We start from the raw sequence: 20,658 nt of genomic DNA on the forward strand, positions 1-20,658 counted from the left end.
TCTTTGATCGTAATATTATGCGTTATAAGGTGAAAAAGGGCCTCCTTTTGGTATATAGAATGTGTTGGAGTTCTTATTTTTTTAAAAAAATAAATCAATCTTATTTCCTAAATCCAAAGTTGGCTTAAATGTTTTAAAATATCTTTTTGTGAGATGCCTCTTTTTGAAGAGTTACGATTCTTTGGAAAAGAATATTGGTTTCGAAGACATATAGTATTTCCGAAATATCACATATCTTTGGAACCATCACATGTCCTCGATCACATGGATAAAGCATATAAATCAACTCCTAATATATCCGAAAACTAGATATTTTTATCTACTCTAAGATTGTTTCTGAGACAGAGAATTTGCTTGCATAGCATACTCTCTTCTTTTCTATCTTTTTTTTATTTGTTTTTCTTTTTCTAGCAAATGAAGAAGTTTTTTGGGTCAAGCATCCTAACGATCGTGCTTGTTTGTGAAGAATCGAGTTAAGCCGGATTGTTATATCTTTAGAACGAGATCACCGCACACCCGCACGTAGGGAGCGAATTATGTTCTTAAAAAAGTATACCTCACACGTATTGATCCAAACAAAATTTTTTCAGTCTTCTGATTTTTTTTTTTTTTTTTGCAATTTATTTCTTTTATAGTACTATTCTAAGACTATAAAAACAGCAACATAGAAATTTCTAGGTATATTCCTCCAATATAACGGAAGTCTTTTTGGTCAACACGTGCCATTCACCACAAGATCGAAAATTATTAGCTTTTATTGGCTTTTTCTCCAACATTTCTTTCTAAAAAAATGTTGATATGCAGGAAATGTTATCATTTCAACGACCAAATGCTATTTATAATTTAGCATCTGAAATGTCATTCATTTTTTTGAGACTAAAGACAAGTAACTTGCGGGACATTCAATTAATTTCTGTCGTTTCTGCAGAAAGAATCAAGCACAACTTTGGAATACAGACATGGTAATATATTTCTATTGAGCACAAACGTATTTCCTTTGCCAGAGAGCAGTCCAAGCTCTGATTCCAGGGTTAAAGCCACTGAACTCAGAAATTCGTGCTGGAATCGTGACTTAGGTTCATGTTACAAACATCTATTTCTCAGCTCCAGCAACCGGTGTTTTTCTCGCACGAACCTCAAAAGTAAATCAAAGTGAAGGCTCTTCTCCGCACGAACATCGACGTAAAATAAATCGTGGCGGGGCTCCTAGGGGCGCGGCCGCTGGATGCAGAGCCCGCGTGCCCTCGATGGTTTCTCCTGGCCGTGACGTGGCTCGCCGTTACCGGCCTACGTGGCGACGTCATTCACCCAGCCCCGCTCCACCTCGCCCGTAGTGATCGAGATGTCCGTCTATCTTTCCGACCCCGCCCCCGCCGCCCTCCGCCCACCCGAAACCACCCCCACCCTCCATCCACGTGTCGCTTCAAATGCGCCACACGTGCCCCTTGGTCGCGTGGCTTAAAAGGAATGCCAAACCCTCTCCACCTCCGCTCCCACTCTCCTTTCCATAAATGGCATTCGCCAGACCCCTCTTCGGGCCCGAAAACCCTAATCCTAACCCTAGCTGGAGGAGGAGGGGGGGGCCATGACGGCGATCGTGATGGAGGAAGGGAAGGAGAAGGCGACAGCGACGACGGCAGTGGCGGAGGCAAGCAGTCGGCAGCTGATGCACAGTCAGGTGCGGAGGATACGGGAGGAGGAGCTGAGGATCACCAGCGAGGGGAAGCGGAGTGCCGGGGACCGGGTCGCGCTGCTCCATCCCCGCCCCCACGTCGACGCAACCTCGTGTTCGTGGTCGCGGCCAGTCCTGCCGTCTTCCCCTCTCGGGAGCAAGGCGGCGACCGGATCGTCCCTCTTCTGATAGCAGAGCCCGGAATTGGGTCCGTTCTCAATTCGGTCTTCTTTGCAATTTTCGCTTCATTTGTTTTCTTTTTATAATCGGTCGATCCATTTTATTTAAAATGTATGTTGTAATTATACGATTTATTTATTTTATTTTATGTTTGGCGACATTTGATGCACCCACGTATACCCTGATGAGTTTATCCTTTATTTTTGAGCTCCATGTAGAATCTCAACCGCCTCGTACCTGTCAAATGACCGATTCTAACTCTGGGGTTAGGTAAATTACCCTTCCACCTAGGGCTATGACAGTCATTTCATGTTCATATTCTTTTTTGCCCTTGGAATTTTATTTATACCCTCGACTCTCGTCGATTAACCGAACGGGCTCGGCTTCTTCGCGTGCAGGTCCGGTCCGGAAACGCACCTTTACAAGCTTTTCAGAGTTACGGCCGCAGAACAGAGCAGAAACTCTTTTTCAGTTTTCCATCCTTGTAGAAAGTACATTGTGGATGTGCAGCCCAAGAGGTAATATTATCATTTTCTTAGGGGTATATGTGGAAAGAAGATTTGATTCTCTTTTCGGGCAACTTTCATCGCTCTTTTTTCTGTGCAACCGTCGGCTCAACAGACTTTCTGTGACCGCGGGAGAGAGAGAGAGAGAAAGAGAGAGAGAGAGAGCTCCACTGATTGACGGCGGGGACCACATTATAAATGTGGACCCCGCCTGTCATGGCTTGGGGTTCTGACGCTCGTACACTCGGACGCTGACGCCTCGCGCCCAGTTCTCCGTCCTCTAACGCCGCCAGCCGTCCGATCTCTGCCCCTCGATCGGCATCTTTGTGGGACCCATCCTCCGTTCCGCTGCTCCGCCGGCAACACTTAATCCCCATCAGAAACCCAACCCTATCCCTATCTATCGGCTCCCATTGGTCACCACGCATTCTCTAGGCGGTTCCGGGGGTGCGCTGGAACAGTCTGAAAGCGAAGGGAAGACCAGCTTTTTTTTTTTTTTTTCCCCCTACAGTTCGATATATAGCAAACCCATTTCACATGGGGGTACGGACAGACTTGGAGATTAGAAGCATCCATGAAGGTGAGAATAGAATAAAATAAAACATACAGACCGAGTAGTAGCGGAGGAAGAAGAAGATGGATTACATGAACTTTCTCAGCAGCGGTTGTTGGTCGGTTGCTGGAGGAGACAACTCGAGCCAAAAAACCTCGAAGAAATGTACATGGAAAAGAAAGAAAGCAAAAAAAAAAGGGATGAAGGCAGCGCTAATGCTACTTCTGGTCTGGTCCTAAGCTTATATAAGTTGCACACTAGGAAATAATTAATAGCGATGATAAGGCTGACTTAAGACCGAAGGAGACCCCGGACGATCTCGGCCTGGGGGCTGTTGGTGTCCAGGGAGGCCACGAGGTCCGAGAGGCGGTCACTGAGGTCGTCGACCTCCCGGTGGAGGCTTTTGATGTAGTTGCATGTCTCCTTGAGCAGCTTCGACGCCGAAGCCTGCTTCCATGCATAAATATCATTAGAGCTCTAATTAGAGTTCATATCCCAGCTCAAGTTGGAATGGCAAATGGGCTGAGTTGGGAGCTTACCCTGCTCGCACCTCGTCGGCGGGCCTCAGGGAGTGCAGACTGGAGCTTGGAGATGAGCTCACTGATCTCCTCCTCGGTGATCCTGGACCTTCTGCTGGACATCGTCGAGGGGTTTGGATGGGGACCCAAAGGAGAAAAGGGGGGAAGGATGGAGCGGGGCAAATGGTGTGAGAGAGACAGAAAGGGAGATAAAGGAAGAGAACTTTATAGGGGGGGTTGGGGGAGAAAGGAGGTGGGAGAGGGAGGGAGAAATAGCTGGAGAGGCTTGTGAAAGCCAAGCTACTGATAACATATATATTAAGAAAGTTTCTGGGGACTGCAGGTCCCTACCTGTTTTTTTTGGTGGGTCCACCTTGCTCATCTTGTTGTACGCACCGCTTCCCATGGATTCCAACCACAGTAACAAATTCTGTTCTCCAGATTTTGGAAGACTATGTGCCTATTTATAAAGCAGCACTAGAACATTGCATTATCAGACAGCTGATTGAGTCCAGAATTCCTAGACGAACCGGAACTCCATGATGATATCATTATTGTTGGTGCCAGAGGTTTTAGCTATTAATTTGCTCTCTTCTGTGCTTGTTACTTACATAATTAATATGGAACTTCTAATTCTAATTCCAAGTTTTACTAATTAGTTCCATTACCTTGTAGACGCATGGCAAATCTTTTCATTTTTCTTTTTCATGTACAAGCATGCCGAGCCAATTCATTCGTAAATTCATGCCGATTTCTCTAACTCGCGACATGTCAACCATGTTAACTAGGGGCATTGCCATGCTTGCCCACTTGGCCGTGGACTAAAGAATAATTTACATCTACTACAGGCTTTACATACTTGAAGTCATATATTAAAAAAACTCATTACGCTAGACCCAAAAGATGCCTTGTCTCCCTTTTGTCTGAGAATGGCACCACCACCGGTCCTGTGCAGTGTCTTGTCATCTGGAGACCTCTCAGGTAAACATAATCTCCATCCCACATTGTTTGTAACTAAGGAAGCCCACAAAAGATATATAATTTATCCTGGGCCACCGCTTGAAGACTAAGGCAGCTAACTGCAAGTGTGGAAGGGTCTGAGAGTTTAAGGTGGAATGATTATAATAACAAGCTCGAGATTTGGCTGCATTTACCGGACCCGGCAATTACGCTCCGCCCCCCACTCCCGACGATCTCTCCGTGCGACACGTGGTGGCCCCGGGGCCGGAGGCGAAGGCGCCCTCACAGGGTGGCCGGTGTGGTTGACGTGGACCCGCAGCGCCCCTTCTTGGGCCCTGCAGTGGGCCACGCAGGCACCGCGGGGTAGAGCCACGTGACCGGGCGCGGCATGCCGAGCAACCCTGCGTGGGCCCGTGGCCCATTTATGGCGATCATGTGAGCAGTACAATCCCCCCGCTGTTGCGTCGGATCAAGGCCTCTTGCAGTGGTGGTTGGTTAGGGTGAAAAAAAATGGCACCTCACCAACCGCACCCCTAGAGCCCAAGCGGGGCCCCTCCTGTCCTTGAGAACTAATTGCCAGGGAGAGGCATAGTCCCGCTTGGAAGTAGCTCAACATGTGAAGAATTCCTCCTTAATTAGAGCCACCCACATGCATGGGGCTTTCTACCAGAGATCTCATTTCAAGGGGTAACTCTAGCTAGGGGTGGGCATCAGTCCCATGTGATCAAGAGGAGACATGATTCCAACTTGATGTGGGGATAAGGATGTGGCCTCCTCTCACCAACATGTGTTGCGTACATATATCCCGGATGCTCACATGCAGCCTTAACTCCCATGTTTTATGAGACTAACCTGGTCCAATCAAGGATGCATGCATAAAACAAACTTCTGATACATCCACTGCCTATATATGTGCATGCATCGATCGTTCTCCACCTATATATGTATTTAAATTAGGAGAGACTCCACTAGGCCATACCTAATGCTTGTTGATGTTTTGCTGCCATCTTTAATCTTGATCAATTGGTCCTATTATTATGGGTATGTAGGGAGAGCAGGAATTGTTGGGTGGAGATAGCCAAATGGGAATGGGAAGAGGGCGATGTCAGAAGACTGGCGGTCAAGTTGGGGTGGGTCAAGTTGGGCGTACATCCATGCACGTCACCTTCAGACGTGATTGCATGGGGCGGGTTTGGGGGCTGCATGGGATGCTTCCCCGGAGTGGGCACCCACACGTGGCCGTGCTTCAGGGTGCACTGCGCGACCGGATAGCCTTTGAATAGCTCTGGAACGTGAGAGAGAGGGACTCTTTCACGGGCAGGCCGGTGGTGGGCCCCGCCCCGAATTTTGGACTTTACCAACTGTAAAAGGAGCCACCTGCCGCCGCTGGTTGGGTTTAGCCTTTGGTGCGGCTCAGGGCATGGTCGCTCTGAGTGGCTCGGAGGCAGGCCATATTGGACCATGGGAGCTGGCCGCCTGAGCAGAGGAAAGTTATTTCTTGGGCGTGGAGCTTGAGAAATTACACTTACACACCTCTCATCACGGCTGCTCATTTTTCTAGCAGTGCATCAAGATTATTAAGCTTACAGTAATGAGCGGCTATAATTGGCAGCATGCGTAGCTATATGATGCACACCATACGGGATATAATTTCTCGAAGAACTTGGATTTGACGTGTTGTTCAAAGTGCAATGTTGTTTTGTTGAGCGATCGAAAGGGTCAAATGTGTTACGTTAGACCTAACTAGCTCTCATAGAGAAGAACATTGTATCTGGACCTAGAAAAAAAAACCAAAAAGAACACTGAATGACACTTCATAAGTAGTTGGTGAGGAAGATGACTCCCTTGCCGTGAATTCTTGACTAATTTTAGTAGGAGTTTTTTAATTTTAACTTACTCAACCTTTGGTAGTATATCTCTTTGGTGTAATTGGACTAGTCCAATTTGAATTTTTCTTCCTTACTTTTGGAGAGCAATGATACGAAAAACACCAATCATTTCATTAAATTATGGAATGAGTTATCCATTATAAACATCTTATGATATTTCGATACGATTGGTCGGCCACATGGAATAATCTAAAGCAATCCAAAACCGAAAACAAATGATATTTGCTCAACGTGATATGGAGGCAACCAATCAATTAATATGGATTGATTCGAAATTTGATTCAAATTCAATACAGCACTTATGGATACATAAGAAATATATCGAATCGATTTCTTTTTAATGAATAAATTCAATCACAATTTTGAATATGGAAATAAAAAAGAGCCATATGCTCTGGCTGTTGAATATCTGAAAATGTGTTAAAAAATGCAACATGTAGTTAATTAGCACCATCATATTTACTCTCATTCTAGTTTTACCTTTATCCATCTCAAGGCAGTTGAAAAAGAAAAGGACATTGTGATTTCATCTAGTGCACATTACATGGTGCGAGGATGGCCATGCATCCAAAGGCCCTTGTGAATCACCACGGCAGCCCTCCGTTGGATCACGCCCTTTATGAAACAAAATTAAGGATTCGTTTTTTGAGGGAAACAAATTAAGAATTCCAAACTCCCATAAATAAGCTCTCGCCACCTCCTCTCTCTCTCTCCCCCATCATTTCCTGCGCTGGGTCCAGTTCTTTTGCCTTTTGCCGAGAGGAAAGATGGCCTTGTAGCTTTGGGCTTATAATATAAAGAGTGTACTGCCATTGCTCCTGTTTGTTGATAATGACTACCGTAACATTTGCATTAATATAGCGACGGGTAGGCTGGTGGCCAACCACACAAAAAGGGACGAGGTTAAGAATGTTTAAGGCCCGCTATAATGGCCGATGTCGACAAGTATGTGACATTTTATATGCATCCTTAATCAGAGAGCCATCATAACTACAACGTGAGTCTTTTAAACGGTACTAATGAAATCGACTGATTTGAGGTGCTACTAAAAGTGCTAACACGATGTAACTATGTCGTCGTCATTCACTCCCAAATTTTAGGAACAATGCCGGAGCCCATCTAATTGGCCTTCTAGGTCTCCTAAAAGCTCATCTTTGAACTCATGATGCATCGCCAGTAATGGAATATTATGACTCCTATTTAGCAAGAGAGGTTGTAAACCAATAATTTAGCTTGCTAATATGTAGGCGTACAACCACCGCTGAAATGGATAGGTTTGGACTTGCCTGTGAATGAAATCAAGTTACAAGGTTTGTGCCGTCGTTAATTATCAGCACAGTGCATAGATCTAGATATATCTACATAAAATTGTGTTTATGCTTGTTTTAAAGATGTTTAATAACCATTAATTCTAAAAGTTTAGGCTATTAGGGAAGGGATCAGCAATGTATATTAAGTTTTAATCTTTACTAACTGTGTCATCCACAGCTTTACAGAGAGAACAAGAAATAAAGACAGCTCTGGTTAAACTTTCTTCACTAAAGCATGGACGGTGTGGATACAATTTCTGAAGGCCAAACAAGGAATTTTGTGCTTCTCTAGAGCTGTTTTTTTTTTCCAAATCACTTTTGTAATAAGTTCAAAGCAGAACACCAGTGTTGATGAATTGATAAAATGATTTAACAGAGGAGTGATTAGCTATTAACTTCCAATCACCACTTCCATTGAGAGACTATCGGGGCATTCAACTTGGGGACATGACAGTACTAGTATAATGTCTTGTAACTAAGATTCACCGTCTCGGTACCAGATTTTGTACTGATGTCACACTAGAATAGTGTTGGTACAGTACAATATAAAATTTTTTTGGCATATCAAGCGTCGGTACGCCATCGGTACCGGATATCGGTACCGAATTGATATAGTATGATATACCCGATACCACTCAGTTTGGACTAACATGGCATACCTTGCTTGCAGCCATCCATCCTCCCAAAATCCAACTTTCTTGCCATTTTCCAAACTCAATGAAACGCAATTCTAGAAGGCCGGCTGGCTCCTGTTCACATCCTTCTGGATTGGTGAGAGCTCGTCCATAGAACTCCTTATTTGACAGCCTATTCTTCTCCTGGAATAGATCAAAGCTTGAACGAAGTCGTTTCCAAAGGCTGTTATCCTGCACTAAAACCTCCCACGACCACTTAGGAAGCAGTGAAGCATTCAAAGTTGCCAAAGTTTTTCACCAACATAATTAAAGATTCGAGATAGACAATAAATGGATGGTATAAGGAAAAATTAATTACTCTGAACAGGGATTTGAATCCATTCCTCTCCCCTGATAGCAGGCCTGTATTAGCTAACCAATTAATCTCAAAAGTTTAAGCTCATGGGAAAGTGATCAGCAAGGTTTGAATAGACGAAAATATTTGCATTTGGATCTTCCCAATGGTGGATATCTCTTGTCACAAAAAAAAATGACTTTCAATTTTTTTCTTTTCAATAGAAAACAAGAAGTGCAAGTAACACTATTATAAAAAATTTGAACTAAGCACCACTTGTCCTAAAAGCTTAAGCTGATAGGATGAGATAGATTTATTTATATATTTTATATTTTCTTACACTTTTCCTCTCATGTGAACTGAACTTTTTTTTAATGGGTGAGCCCAACATATGAAATTTTTAATAATGAGGTTAAAAATTAGGAAAATATGGTTCGAACTCAAGACTTCTACTCTAATACCATGTTGAAATTACCACTTGTCCCAAAAGCTTAAGCTTATTGTATCTAATTATGCTTAAAAAAGGGCTGGTCTCTCTCTCTCTTTCCATGGATAAGTACAACCTTATCGTTTATCAAAGCCAAGCAAACACACGTAAGCTTGTGCGCATGGAAAAATAAACTCTTTCCATGAATCTGGTACACAGATGTCCTCATGCAGTCATACTGTGTTCCACATCCAATATAAACTTTTCCTTTTCTCGAGCCAAACTCAGGCCCTCTCCCACAAGGAGAGAGAGGTTCCAACCAGTTTGATCGATTTGTTATCCTAGTGTCAAGCGCTGATTTGCAGAAAAGATTGGCTGGTATCCAACACAGTACAGCCTTTGAGAGACCAGATCTCTCGACATTGGGGATAATCTATCACCTCACATCAGTCGGGCAGATATCTGTGGATAGAGTCAGATACGGATAAACATGACAAGAAAATTTCTTTAAAACGGAAGTAAGCCAAGTCGCAAATGGAAATTGTTGATATAACCATCAGCGGACTGGTTGCCCATCTCGCTGCCACATCTTTTTGAAAGGGAAGTTGGCACCTGCAACATTGCGAAAAAATCTCTCCAAGTGGGCTACAGTAAGATCCGGTGGGCCTCTTCCTGATGCTGAGGGAATGCCTCAACCAACTTTGAGAAAGACTACCAACTCAGGATCCTACCACTTTTCACCTTTGTTTATTGGTTTTATATATGCATCTGAGCTTAGTTCCTCTTTCTCTAGCTACTTTGTGAATTATAGTCACTGTGTAGTCATAAGAACTGGAGGGGCTATGGTAATTAACGGGGACCTTTTACAGTTAGTAGGATTCACAGGTCGATTACCATGAAGATTTGGACCATGTGCTAATGGTACTAGGGTTAGAAGTGATGTACTCGTTGTTGTCGGGGTGATTGTTACGCTTGAGCCTAGTGCTCGGGGATGGTAGGGTCTAATGCCCCCAGAAGGTTAGACAGCCTCTGCAACCAAACTTTATTAACCTTCAATCATTGAAAAGCAAGAAATATGCAACGATTGAAGATACAATTGTATATAAGCGCAAGTTAGAGTTTACCGAATTAGCCATTCGATGTTAGATCCAAAAGCTTTTCACATGGCATGCGGATTAGGAATGCAGATTCCGATGCTTTGCATATCCGAATCATGTGTAAATCTGGTTTCTCGGACGGCTAGTGTTGTAACAGATGAAGCAACAGATAGTCTTCCATTTAAAATTGACAAACATATTCTATGATTCTTTTTAGTGCTGTCATAAATTGGACAGAATCCAACATTTCTTGATCCATTAAACAATCCTCTGTGCAATTAGGGGAGTTTTCAGCGAGGGGGGTAAACTCTGCCTGAGCCAAATGTGGTACGAATCAAAGAAACACGCGTTCAATTCGGTAATCTCGCATCACAACATACTTCACACTTTATTTTCCACGTTTCAGCTTAGAGTAAGATTCAAGTAGAGGAGTTTCAGTCGTTAAATTGAGATCCTTGCAATGTAACTTATAATGATACAAAACAGAAGGACCACTAATTTTTCTCAGTAATTATATACTGTAAATACTGTATTAATCAAGCTGATCACGACCAAAATCTTGACCCAATTACTAGTACGTGAGCTAGCATTTGGTGAGCAAAAATCAATACAACCATGAGCTCTGCATGAATTACTAGTTCAATTAATAGCCATATATATTTTCAGCAAAAAGTGTTTCAACTTTCAACTTATGAATGCATGAGTACTCGTATTCACTCTATGCACCAAGACATCCAGAGCAGCATCAGCCACACTCAAGGATGCAAGTACTTGGTCCTTGTATGAGTTGAACTGAGGCTGGGGTTTCTATTTTGATTGGCTGCCTCAGTGTCCTAGGCTTACTTTCTATTGATTGGATTCAACTCACGGAAAGTCCTCTACCTGATCCAGTCCAATCGTATTGATTGGCTGTCACAAAGGACTCATCCCCGGTCCCTCAATCAACTTCTGAAACAAAGTCATCTTTTTTTTTCTTTTCTCCTTGCAGAGTGCATGGACGACGTACACACTGCCGCAGTGCGTCCGCCACAGGATCACGTCAGGATGCATTCATCTTAAGACACCAGGAGGGACCCCTGTAGACCGAAAAGGGGGGCAATTAGGGACTCTGGCATCGCTGGTCACATGCTAATGTCTTTTTATAGCATGCTCTCTTCCAAGGGAGCTCCTGTTTCCACAAACCCTGGTCGTCATGGAGGCTCTAAACTATATAGCTCTTAAGAATCGTTCTTAGTTTTATTGATCATTTACAATTTTTGTTAGCTGAGCCATGTCCATCCTGCTCTTCGCATAATGTTCGATAATGACAAGTATTAGACCCCATAGAAGTACTACAGAAAAACGGAGAAATGCCGACACATATATATATATGTTGGCGCTGAGTAGAACGTTGGTAATTTTGGCTCCAACGCTAAAATTTGTCGACGTTCCTAAGTAGCGTCAGCAGAGATGAAACTAAGACGACGCTAATTAGCGTCATTAAGAGCAAATAGAAAAAAAGGAGCCAGACAACGTTTAAAAGCATTGTTGGAATTCTACCTACTGCCTAAACACTAACATAAAACGACGCTTACGAGCATCGTTAGAAGCCTAGAGCCTAAGACAACGTTTATAAGCATCGTCAGAAGTTTAAGACCTAAAACGATGCTTATAAGCTATATTCTTGCTTCGACTCGGTGCTCATGGGATGAAAGGAATAACACATCCTCAACTAAGAATCAACCAATCAAGCAATCCTAACAAAAGCCATCAATCTCTTTACCTCTCGGAAAACCTTAACTCCAAAGAAAAAGATGACCGGCTACCTCAAGCTCTCTGTACTAAATGGCCTAATCAGATTGCAATTTTATTTTTTCTTCTGATCCTTCCGAAAGGATGGCTTGTATCATTTTTTTTTTATTTTTGTTTTGAGAAAATAAGATATTTTTCTTCATTTTTTTAATGATATTGGTGGAGCTTTTTCCTTCCTTTATATATATATATATTTTTTAAATGGTCCAAGTTCAACTTTCAGTTTCTTTTGAAAAAGGTTAAATTTCTAGTTACTCGTATTTAACACCCGGAATTTAAATTAGGGAGAGCATATCGAGGCCTGATCCATTTAACCTAAAGTACTTGTAATTTTTGCACTATTGTTGGAGTTATGCTTGTGCCACATGAGAGGATTACACCATGGATGGTTGGGACCCATTACCTATTTAGAGCTCAGGTCTTCTCTAGATTAGGGTTTGATCTAAAAGCACCAATCTATCAACCATAGCGGTCATGCAGTACATGTATGGTTGTGGTCGATGAGTTGAAACTTTTTCTATTCAATCATGAGTTAGAGAGCCTTGATTAGTCTGATTAACCATCGCCCTTTTATTCTGCACATAGCATGATAAGTAACATTTTTTTGCTGTTGATTGGTTCACTTTTTCCTTTTATTGCATGCACCCGGCGTTAAGGAGGAGAAGAGCGTGCATGGATGGATTTTTCATCTTCATATAAAATCACGTATTTTTGTTTCTCTCTCTTCTCGAGACTTATATGTACGCGTGCGGGAATGGTTGGGTTGTTCAGCATTCAGACACAGCCTAATGGTTGTAGGATTCAAAGGCTTCCAAGCCTTTCACCATTTAAACCTGTTCAGAGAGCTTCTGTGCTCTATTAACTTCAATACAGATCCTAGCAAATTCGAAACGGGATTTAGTAGTGTTGTGGGATGGGGTTCCGAATTTTAGTCCCATATCGGCTAATCAGCGGAAAGGTCTGTGCCTTATAATGAGGAGGCTTAAAACCTTTCCTCACGGGGGCTCTTTTGTGGGACAAAACCGTAAGGGACGCCCAAGTCCCATGTACGAGCTCCGCGCCTACAGGTGGGTGCGCACTCCGTACAAGCTCCGCGCCTGCAGGGTCCAGAGCGGACAATACCTTGGGAGGGACGCAGCCGCTTTCCCTGCTCGGCCAGTGTGCGGTTCTCATCATGAGAATGAGAAAGGGCTTTCGGTTGGTAAAAGGAAACCCTAACATGATGAAACCATACAAAGGATCCCTGGAAGAACCAAAAATTTACTCTGTGGACTCAGGAAGAACAGGACATCAGATGGACGTGCCTGAACATTTAAAGATTATATAGGAAATACATGATAGGAGAGCAAAGTATGACCTCGACCAAATCACAAATCATACCGCTCGAGAGAGAAAGTACTAGAAAAAGAGTACATGTGCAAATCATACCTAACAAACAAACCCTTCGAAGAATTGGAAACCAGAGCTGCACATCTCAGCTAGATTGAACAATTACGAATTTTAGTACATTCTTCCAAAGAAATGAAATGATATCTAGTTTTTTAGTCAAAAAAATAAAAAAAAGAACCCAAGAAAAGTGATATATGAGAATCCCTAGACTCATGTACAACAAATTCCCAACTCAACAATTTACATACTGCTGTCAGATTATTTTGTTCTTAATGCATGATATCATCCTGCAAATACTCTATTTTTCACTATCTTTTCTGCTTCTGCTACTGTTAGATACCTAGTGCCATTCTCCTTCAACCATCTCTCCTTTGCCTTTGGCATGAGCTGCCTCTCCTCCATCTTTAACAGCCTCAGACCCTCATACAGCCTCCGAAAGAAGCCTTCAGGCCACAAACACCTGAAACCAGACCTCCAAGTCAACACCAAGCCTCTCAACACCACTGTTGTGGAACTTTGCATTGCTCATGAAAACTCCATTAAAAATCAATTGATCCACCCTCCGGCAACACTTCTCCACGCTGCAACAAAGTCCATTGCATTTAAACCCTCCTCAAGTTTGGAGATTTTCCCTTGGAGATAGTCTAGAGCGCCAAAAAAGGCCCTGGATACAGCCAATCCTTCTACCTCCTCCTGCCACTGCTGCTTATTTTTGAAGTAGTCCCAGCAATGCGCATCAAACCCTCTTAAAATGACAGTCGAGATTTTCTCAACCCACTCCGTTCTGAACTTTTTCAAACCGCTCATCTCTTTCTCGAAAATACATCCTCCCCCACTATCTTCATTGGATACAGTTTCCATTTTGAGAAAGAATGCACCCTTAAACCATTCCGTCAAGATAGATTCAGCATATCGAGCTGCATTAATGGATCAGCAAACCTCGAGTACAGCATCATCATCATACAAAGCAGTAAGCCCGTCGGCTTCCTGGCACCTCTGAAGCAAGCAATCAGAAGTTCCTGCACAAATGGAGCACTAGCCAATCTCACAAACCTTGTTCTAAGAGCAATGCTTGGCAAAGGCTGGGACCTGTCGATCAGCAGAGACACAACTTGAAGAACAGCAGCAGAAACTGCAGGAGATCTGTAGTCTTCTAACCCAGACAACAGAACTGTCCCTTGAATCCTTGTTTTCCAGCTTTTCTCATCCTGCATCACCAATTTCAACTTATCTAGCATTTCCCTGAGCTCAATCTCTGCCCATATCTCAAGCCAGTCTGGACGATCGCAAAAGACAGATAGAACTGAGGCCCTCTGCAAATTCTCATCTTCCCTAAGAGAAAGCAGTAGTCCTGAATTTGTGATTAAGGACCGGGTTCGCTTATCAAAAGAAATCATCAAGTCAACAAGATGAAACCACGAGATTCTAGCCTGTGATGGAACATCATTCAAACTGCCTTCCTGCAGAAGATCAACATATTTAGGGAATATCTCTTTTGACAAATTAAGTAGATACTGAAGTCACCATTGCTGAAATCCACTCCTCTCTGAAACTATAACCTACAAGCTGGGCCTTGTCTACTAGCAGTTGCAATATCTCATCTGTGGAGTCTACAAAATCCCTCGTAATCTTATAAACAAGTGCACAAATGAACTCAGGCTTCTCAACCCACTTCGAAAAATGGCATTCTGATGCCATAGATATTGGATTCACTGGCTCTTTTATGACCCAGAGTGGTTGATGGAATGCAATCTCCAAATTATGCCCTTCCAGTTGTCAAGACTTTCTTCGTCTCTGCAACTCCTGCAAATTGCATAGGGAGAGGAAACTTTCACCATATTTGCCCTTCAACTGCCCCTTCATTGAAATAAGTGGACTGAGAAACTCAGCTGATTTTCCTGTGTCTGGATTTGCAAGATTTGAACTGCTAAGTGGAGGAGGCCACCCAAGGGATGCTAGAAGAGACTGATTACCACCAATTGCTTGGGGTCGAAGAACAGCCAAAGCTCGGTCTACTCTGCAGTCTACAGCTCAGACAAGACGAGCCCATTGAGACCTTGTTTTTGTAACAGACATTAAAATATCCTCTATTTGCTTGAGAGAGTTGTTGGTCATCATGTGAATTTCCCACAAAATGAATTAAAAAAAGAAAATATATTAAAAAGACACGTGAAGAAGGTTTAGCAGCTTAAAATTAGAAAGATCATGCCCCTCTCCATTTGGTACATGAATCTCACCTCTCAATTAACTGCATGAGGAGATCTAAGTTTTCCTGTCACAGGAGAGGAAACTGCATCTTCAACATCACCAATCAAACTATCAAGCTTTAACACCGTCTCTTTGTTGAATAAAATAATATCCAGTCAATACTTCATCAAGGCAACTCTAATAACAATGCCTATACAGAACAGTTCTGCAGTCCAGGGTGTGCGTTCTTTTCTACAAGCTGAACACATTGAGCAGACTTTACATCCATTGATGCCCAAGATAAATTGACAAAACCTAGAGCTACAATTCACCTCACCTTCCATACCCCATAGACTTATCTTTGCATGACCATCAAACAACTTTCACATGGCATGTAAACTATTTATTATTTAATCAAGATGCAATTGTACAGTTATTGAGTGCATATAATAGTTATATAATCTGCAGTGTTACCTCATAATATGAGATATGGCATACAGTTGTACATATTCTACCATTAGTACTATAATAAACCTCTGTTGTATATTCAGCATAGGATGTTAGAAGGGTATTCTCAAGTCCAGTCAACAGATGACCCAGGGGTGTAACGTATCAACTAGGTTGGGAATGAGTTGCATAAGGAACCAAACTGAAAATTGGGTAGTTCTGTCTTGACCGATCCTGATCTGGGTTCAACATATATCTACCCAACCCCCACCAAAGATTTTAAGTGTGCCAGAACAAATTTGGGCTGGAGAACTTATTGACTCAGCTTATCTCTCAATCAAGTTGAAAGGTGAGGACATTTAGAAATATCTAAGAATCCAAGATCTCAACCAATATTTTAAAACCAAAATAACAAAATCTTGGCTTATATGGTAAATTCAAGATCAGCAATTACTTTAAGGCATTGATTTTGGAGTTATTAATTAAAATATCTATTTAGGTAAAAACGCGACTGGAATAATATCAGCCAATATTCATATCATATCGATTTATAACTCAAAATTTATTGGTTTATATATGCCAAGATAGCAAAGGCTGAGAATTTATTAGTCATATCGAGGGGTGTTAGTTACTGATACAAACCAAGATCTCGACCAAGATGAAAAACCTTACTATACAAAATCTTATAAAAATGACAAAAATTGGTAAGAAATCTATGTTTTACATGATGATGCATCATATATTGTGCTCGTGAGAACGCAATTAAGGAAAAAACATCTCAAAAATGCTTGAGATGAACAGACGTGCAATGGTAGAGATAGTGTTTGTGTATATTGAAAAAGAATCAAAAAAATTTGGTGAAACAACTGAATTTAGGGATTTTTACAAAAACTATTATATGAGAACTTTGCTAGGAGTGTGTATCTAAACATTAAGCATGCATAGAGGGATACTTAAAAAAAAGTTTCTCATTTTATCAGCTTACTAGTTGATAGCTTATCCCATAGTCCAAAATTACTACCAAGTGAATGACACCATCCATATTTACATATAAAACTTACAATAATAAAATATACGAAGATGTGCTAATTCCTCACTAGTGCACAATCTTAAGGCTACATGAAAAGGTTTTTAACTTCCAAAATCATTATTTTTATCCCTCCCTTTGATTTGAAACTAATGAATTTTAAAAAAAAAGATACTTTAGGTGCTTAATTTTTAGAAAGAGAACATTCGAAAGTGGAAAGAATGTAAGATGCTAAAGAGAGAAATACATCAAGTTAGAAAATTCTATCAATCATTACAAGTGCATCAAGGCATAACCTTTGTGCCTTGCCTACATGAAGGCAAGGTGGCTTCATTTAGGTGCTCAAAACGTGCGCCTTTTCTATGTCCAGCAGAAAATCCTAGGCACAAAAAGGCACCCCTTTGCTATATTTAATCCCCACAATCCATCATATAGTTTTGCTTGAGGTCTTGGGACTTAAGTGGCCAAAAGAAGGAAGGGGCAGAAAGTAGAATTCACAAAAGGAGAGAGAGGCGGATAGAAGAGAAAGGCAAAGGAGATATTCTAATCCCCTCAAACCTCCTCCCTCATTCTCCCTCTCCTTCTCCTTTAATTAGATTGATATTCTAATTAACCTCCCCCACCCCAACCAAATCTTCCATCATTTGTTCCCCCCTCCCTCCATCCCTCACTTTTTATCCCTTCCGCTGAAATTGCACCCCACCTATCCAGACTTGCCATTTATTCCCCATTTCCTTCTCTTCAAATTGCTAACCAGTAGTTGCTAACCACTCGCTAATCCTTGCCCATCTTTTTCGCCTACATTTGCATGCATAGGTGTTCAGAGCATCCGAAACCTAAACCATACCAACTTTAAAACTTGCTGGCTTTCCTACAACTTCCCTACATTTTAACAGTCTTGGAAACTCCTTCATTTTATTTTCTGGTTTTCTATTTTAATTTCAGGCTTGATGGAGTTCATGCATTAGATTTGAAATTCTAAGATGGCTGATCACCTGCTCAAATAGTGGATTTAGATTATCTTAGGGTGTTGTTGTCACATATTTGATCCTAAAATCAGATTTAGCCCATTGTATGTCAAGTCACTTAACCAGCATATATTAACAACTGCGTAATCATCCTTCCATTATTTAAATTCCCTACCTTCCATCTATTCTTAATGCCTGAAGTCATCTATTACACTTCCAACATCATCAGCACCATCATCAGGACTAGTACATAATACACCCCCAACACAATTTAACATTTTGTACATCTTAAGCATTCAAATAATACCAACAAAAAAAAAATTCCAATTTTGAAGATGATCCGAATACATTTTCCAATGGAACGTTGCCACTTACCAGCATAAACTCGAACAGTCTCCACTCTTGCCACCTCCTTCGCAAGCGCCGCCAACTCCTCCACCAAGATCTGCTCTTTCCTCCCCACCCTCGTTTCTTCTTCCCCACCTGGATCCGTTCGACTCCCGCAGTTAACCACAGCACGAACCCAAGAAAATAAATCAAAAACCCTAATTTTATAAATATGGAAGCCAGGTACTGGAATGGAGTACCTAAAGAAGGCCCAGCAATGGACGACCGGAGATCGATCCGCCCAGACCGCACTTCGCCGAGGCGACCGCCGACCTACCCCGCATGAGAAGCATAGGCAGCGATGCGCTCCGAGAGCCGGCGGACCAGATCGTCCAGGGACGCCTCGAGATCCGTGAACTCGCCGCACAGCTCCACCGCGAGGTTGGGGGATCGCGAGAGGTCGTCCTGGGAGCCGAGCCGCTCGGCGAGGAAGCGACGGAGAGGGCCGGAAAGGTCCGACGCGCTGGGTAGCAGCGGCGCTGCCCCCTCCATGCCTCCCCCTAAGCTCATCGATCGCGGACTCGGAGGCAGCGGCGATTTCTAGGTTAGGGTTTGGTCTCGGCGGGAGGAAGGAGAAGGAGTGGGAAGGCGGACGGGGAGTCGGAAAGGCGAGTTCTGCGGTGCCAGGGAGAAGGGTGATTCGTTCCGATCTGAGCCGTCCGTTCAGTGATCCCTTTGCGGATGAGGGAGAGATTAGCAATTTTAGCGTTGCCCCAAGGCTTATCCTTGCGAAAACTTGATCAAAACGAGGACTAAATGTATCGAATATCAACGGATGGCTTGTATAATTAAAATTCTTTTTAGCAAGGTACACTAGGATAGCTTGGTGCTTTGCATGTACGTAAAAATATTCCTTGACTTTGAATGAAATCTAAGGGAAGGAGTATTTGAAGGATGGTTATAATATTATCAATTCCATCAGACTTCATTGTTTAGTATTATATGATTGCTAAATTAACTTTTTTATTCATACATTTTTCTCTTCTCAAAAAAGTTAAAGAATGAGATTATTTAGAATGGGTCCGCATCCACTTCAACATGAGAAAGTTACTAGAGTTTCAAAGAGTTCTCAGCATTCCAGCCAAAAAAAAAAAAAAAGAGTTCTCAGCATGAATCACTTCTATGGCGTTGTGTTTATCGTCCAGGATCATAGAATGAATTTATTGGTTACTGGTGGTTGGCTTGGCTTGGGAAGGAATAGTCTTTCACAATCACAATTCCTAAAGCAAGGCCAATATGTATTGAGAGAGATTCTTTCACTACGACAAGTTGGATTGATGGATGGCCAGACTGCACAGAGATGTCCATCCTCTTCTTGATGACATTTAGAGGTTGTCCCAACAATTAGACAATTTTCATGCTACCTGGGGGGGGGGAGGCGCTCGGCCAGGGAGCGCCGACCAGAAAGGCGCCCGACCTCACAACGCTCAAGCTGGAGGCACCCCGCTGAGCAACTGGCTCGGCTCGGCACCCGTGCCGAGCCCATGCCTTAACCAAATATCCAACCCCCGCCTAATCCTCTAGAGGATCTGACAACTAGATACCCGACTCCATCGTACTCTGTTTCTGTCATCAAGCCATGAAGGCACGTGATCTCCGCAGGCCTTCGGCACGTCCTACCATTAATGCGTGTGACCCCTGCGGACCTCCAATGCACTCAACCATTAAATGAATATGGCTCAAGATGATCTCTGGATCACTGGACCATCAAAGCGTATGGCTCTCTCTGATCACCGGTTCACTCAGCAATCAATGCACTTGCCATCTACGAACCCCAGGCCCACCACGGCCGGCGGTTCAACCATTCCAACAGGTCCGATCAACCATGACAGTTCGCTGACTCCGGTCTGATCCGGTCTTATTCTCCACAACGCCATTAATGAACATGATCGTGCCCAATTAACACAAAGAGACAATTCACCCTGTCACCTCTCAGGTAACATAATATCCTTCTATAAAAGGGAACCTGGGGGGAAAGAAAAACGGACAGACACAGGAACAAACATTCTCCTTTTTTACTCCACTCATATACTAGCCCTTTCTGACTTAAGCTTCGGAGGGCCGGCGCCGGAGATCCCGGCCACCGGCTTTTTTGCAGGATCCTTCTGGAGGACGCCACCAGCCGACGCGCCGCCATCTACCGTTCCAGCAGCGGAGCTCCTCCCCTCTCGGCTCACGATCGCCCCCGGGTCCAATTTCCAGCAACACTACCCATATTTATTGTAAGAGCAGTCATGTTGTAGACTGAATGGCATCCTACATGGCAAATCACATACGCAATCATAGAGTAATCCTATTTGATTATACTTATGATTGTCTTTATGTCTAATCTAAGTTGGGACTTTTGCTGCACAACACATGCGCGCGCGCAGAGAGAGAGA

The 20,658-nt window shown here is 42.9% G+C and overlaps 1 protein-coding gene, 1 long non-coding RNA gene and 1 pseudogene across 2 annotated transcripts; 1 reads left to right on the plus strand and 2 right to left on the minus strand.

Moving 5' to 3' along the window:
- The first annotated feature begins 1,417 nt into the window (after positions 1-1,417).
- On the plus strand, positions 1,418-3,096 carry LOC120111008. The gene is made up of 3 exons (XR_005512158.1): positions 1,418-1,880; positions 2,071-2,122; positions 2,251-3,096. It is a non-coding gene; the product is annotated as an uncharacterized LOC120111008 (long non-coding RNA).
- On the minus strand, positions 2,914-3,699 carry LOC103703303 (transcription factor ILI5). The gene is made up of 2 exons (XM_008786119.3): positions 3,451-3,699; positions 2,914-3,358 (listed from the first exon to the last, which is right to left on the minus strand). The coding sequence occupies exons 1-2, from the start codon at positions 3,550-3,552 to the stop codon at positions 3,203-3,205; spliced, it is 258 nt and encodes an 85-aa protein (XP_008784341.1). The 5' UTR covers positions 3,553-3,699; the 3' UTR covers positions 2,914-3,202.
- A 9,620-nt stretch (positions 3,700-13,319) lies between these two features.
- LOC103703312 lies at positions 13,320-19,135 on the minus strand (annotated as a pseudogene).
- Between the last annotated feature and the right edge of the window lie 1,523 nt (positions 19,136-20,658).

This window comes from Phoenix dactylifera, chromosome 6, assembly GCF_009389715.1.
Source record: "Phoenix dactylifera cultivar Barhee BC4 chromosome 6, palm_55x_up_171113_PBpolish2nd_filt_p, whole genome shotgun sequence".
Lineage (NCBI taxonomy): Eukaryota > Viridiplantae > Streptophyta > Magnoliopsida > Arecales > Arecaceae > Phoenix > Phoenix dactylifera.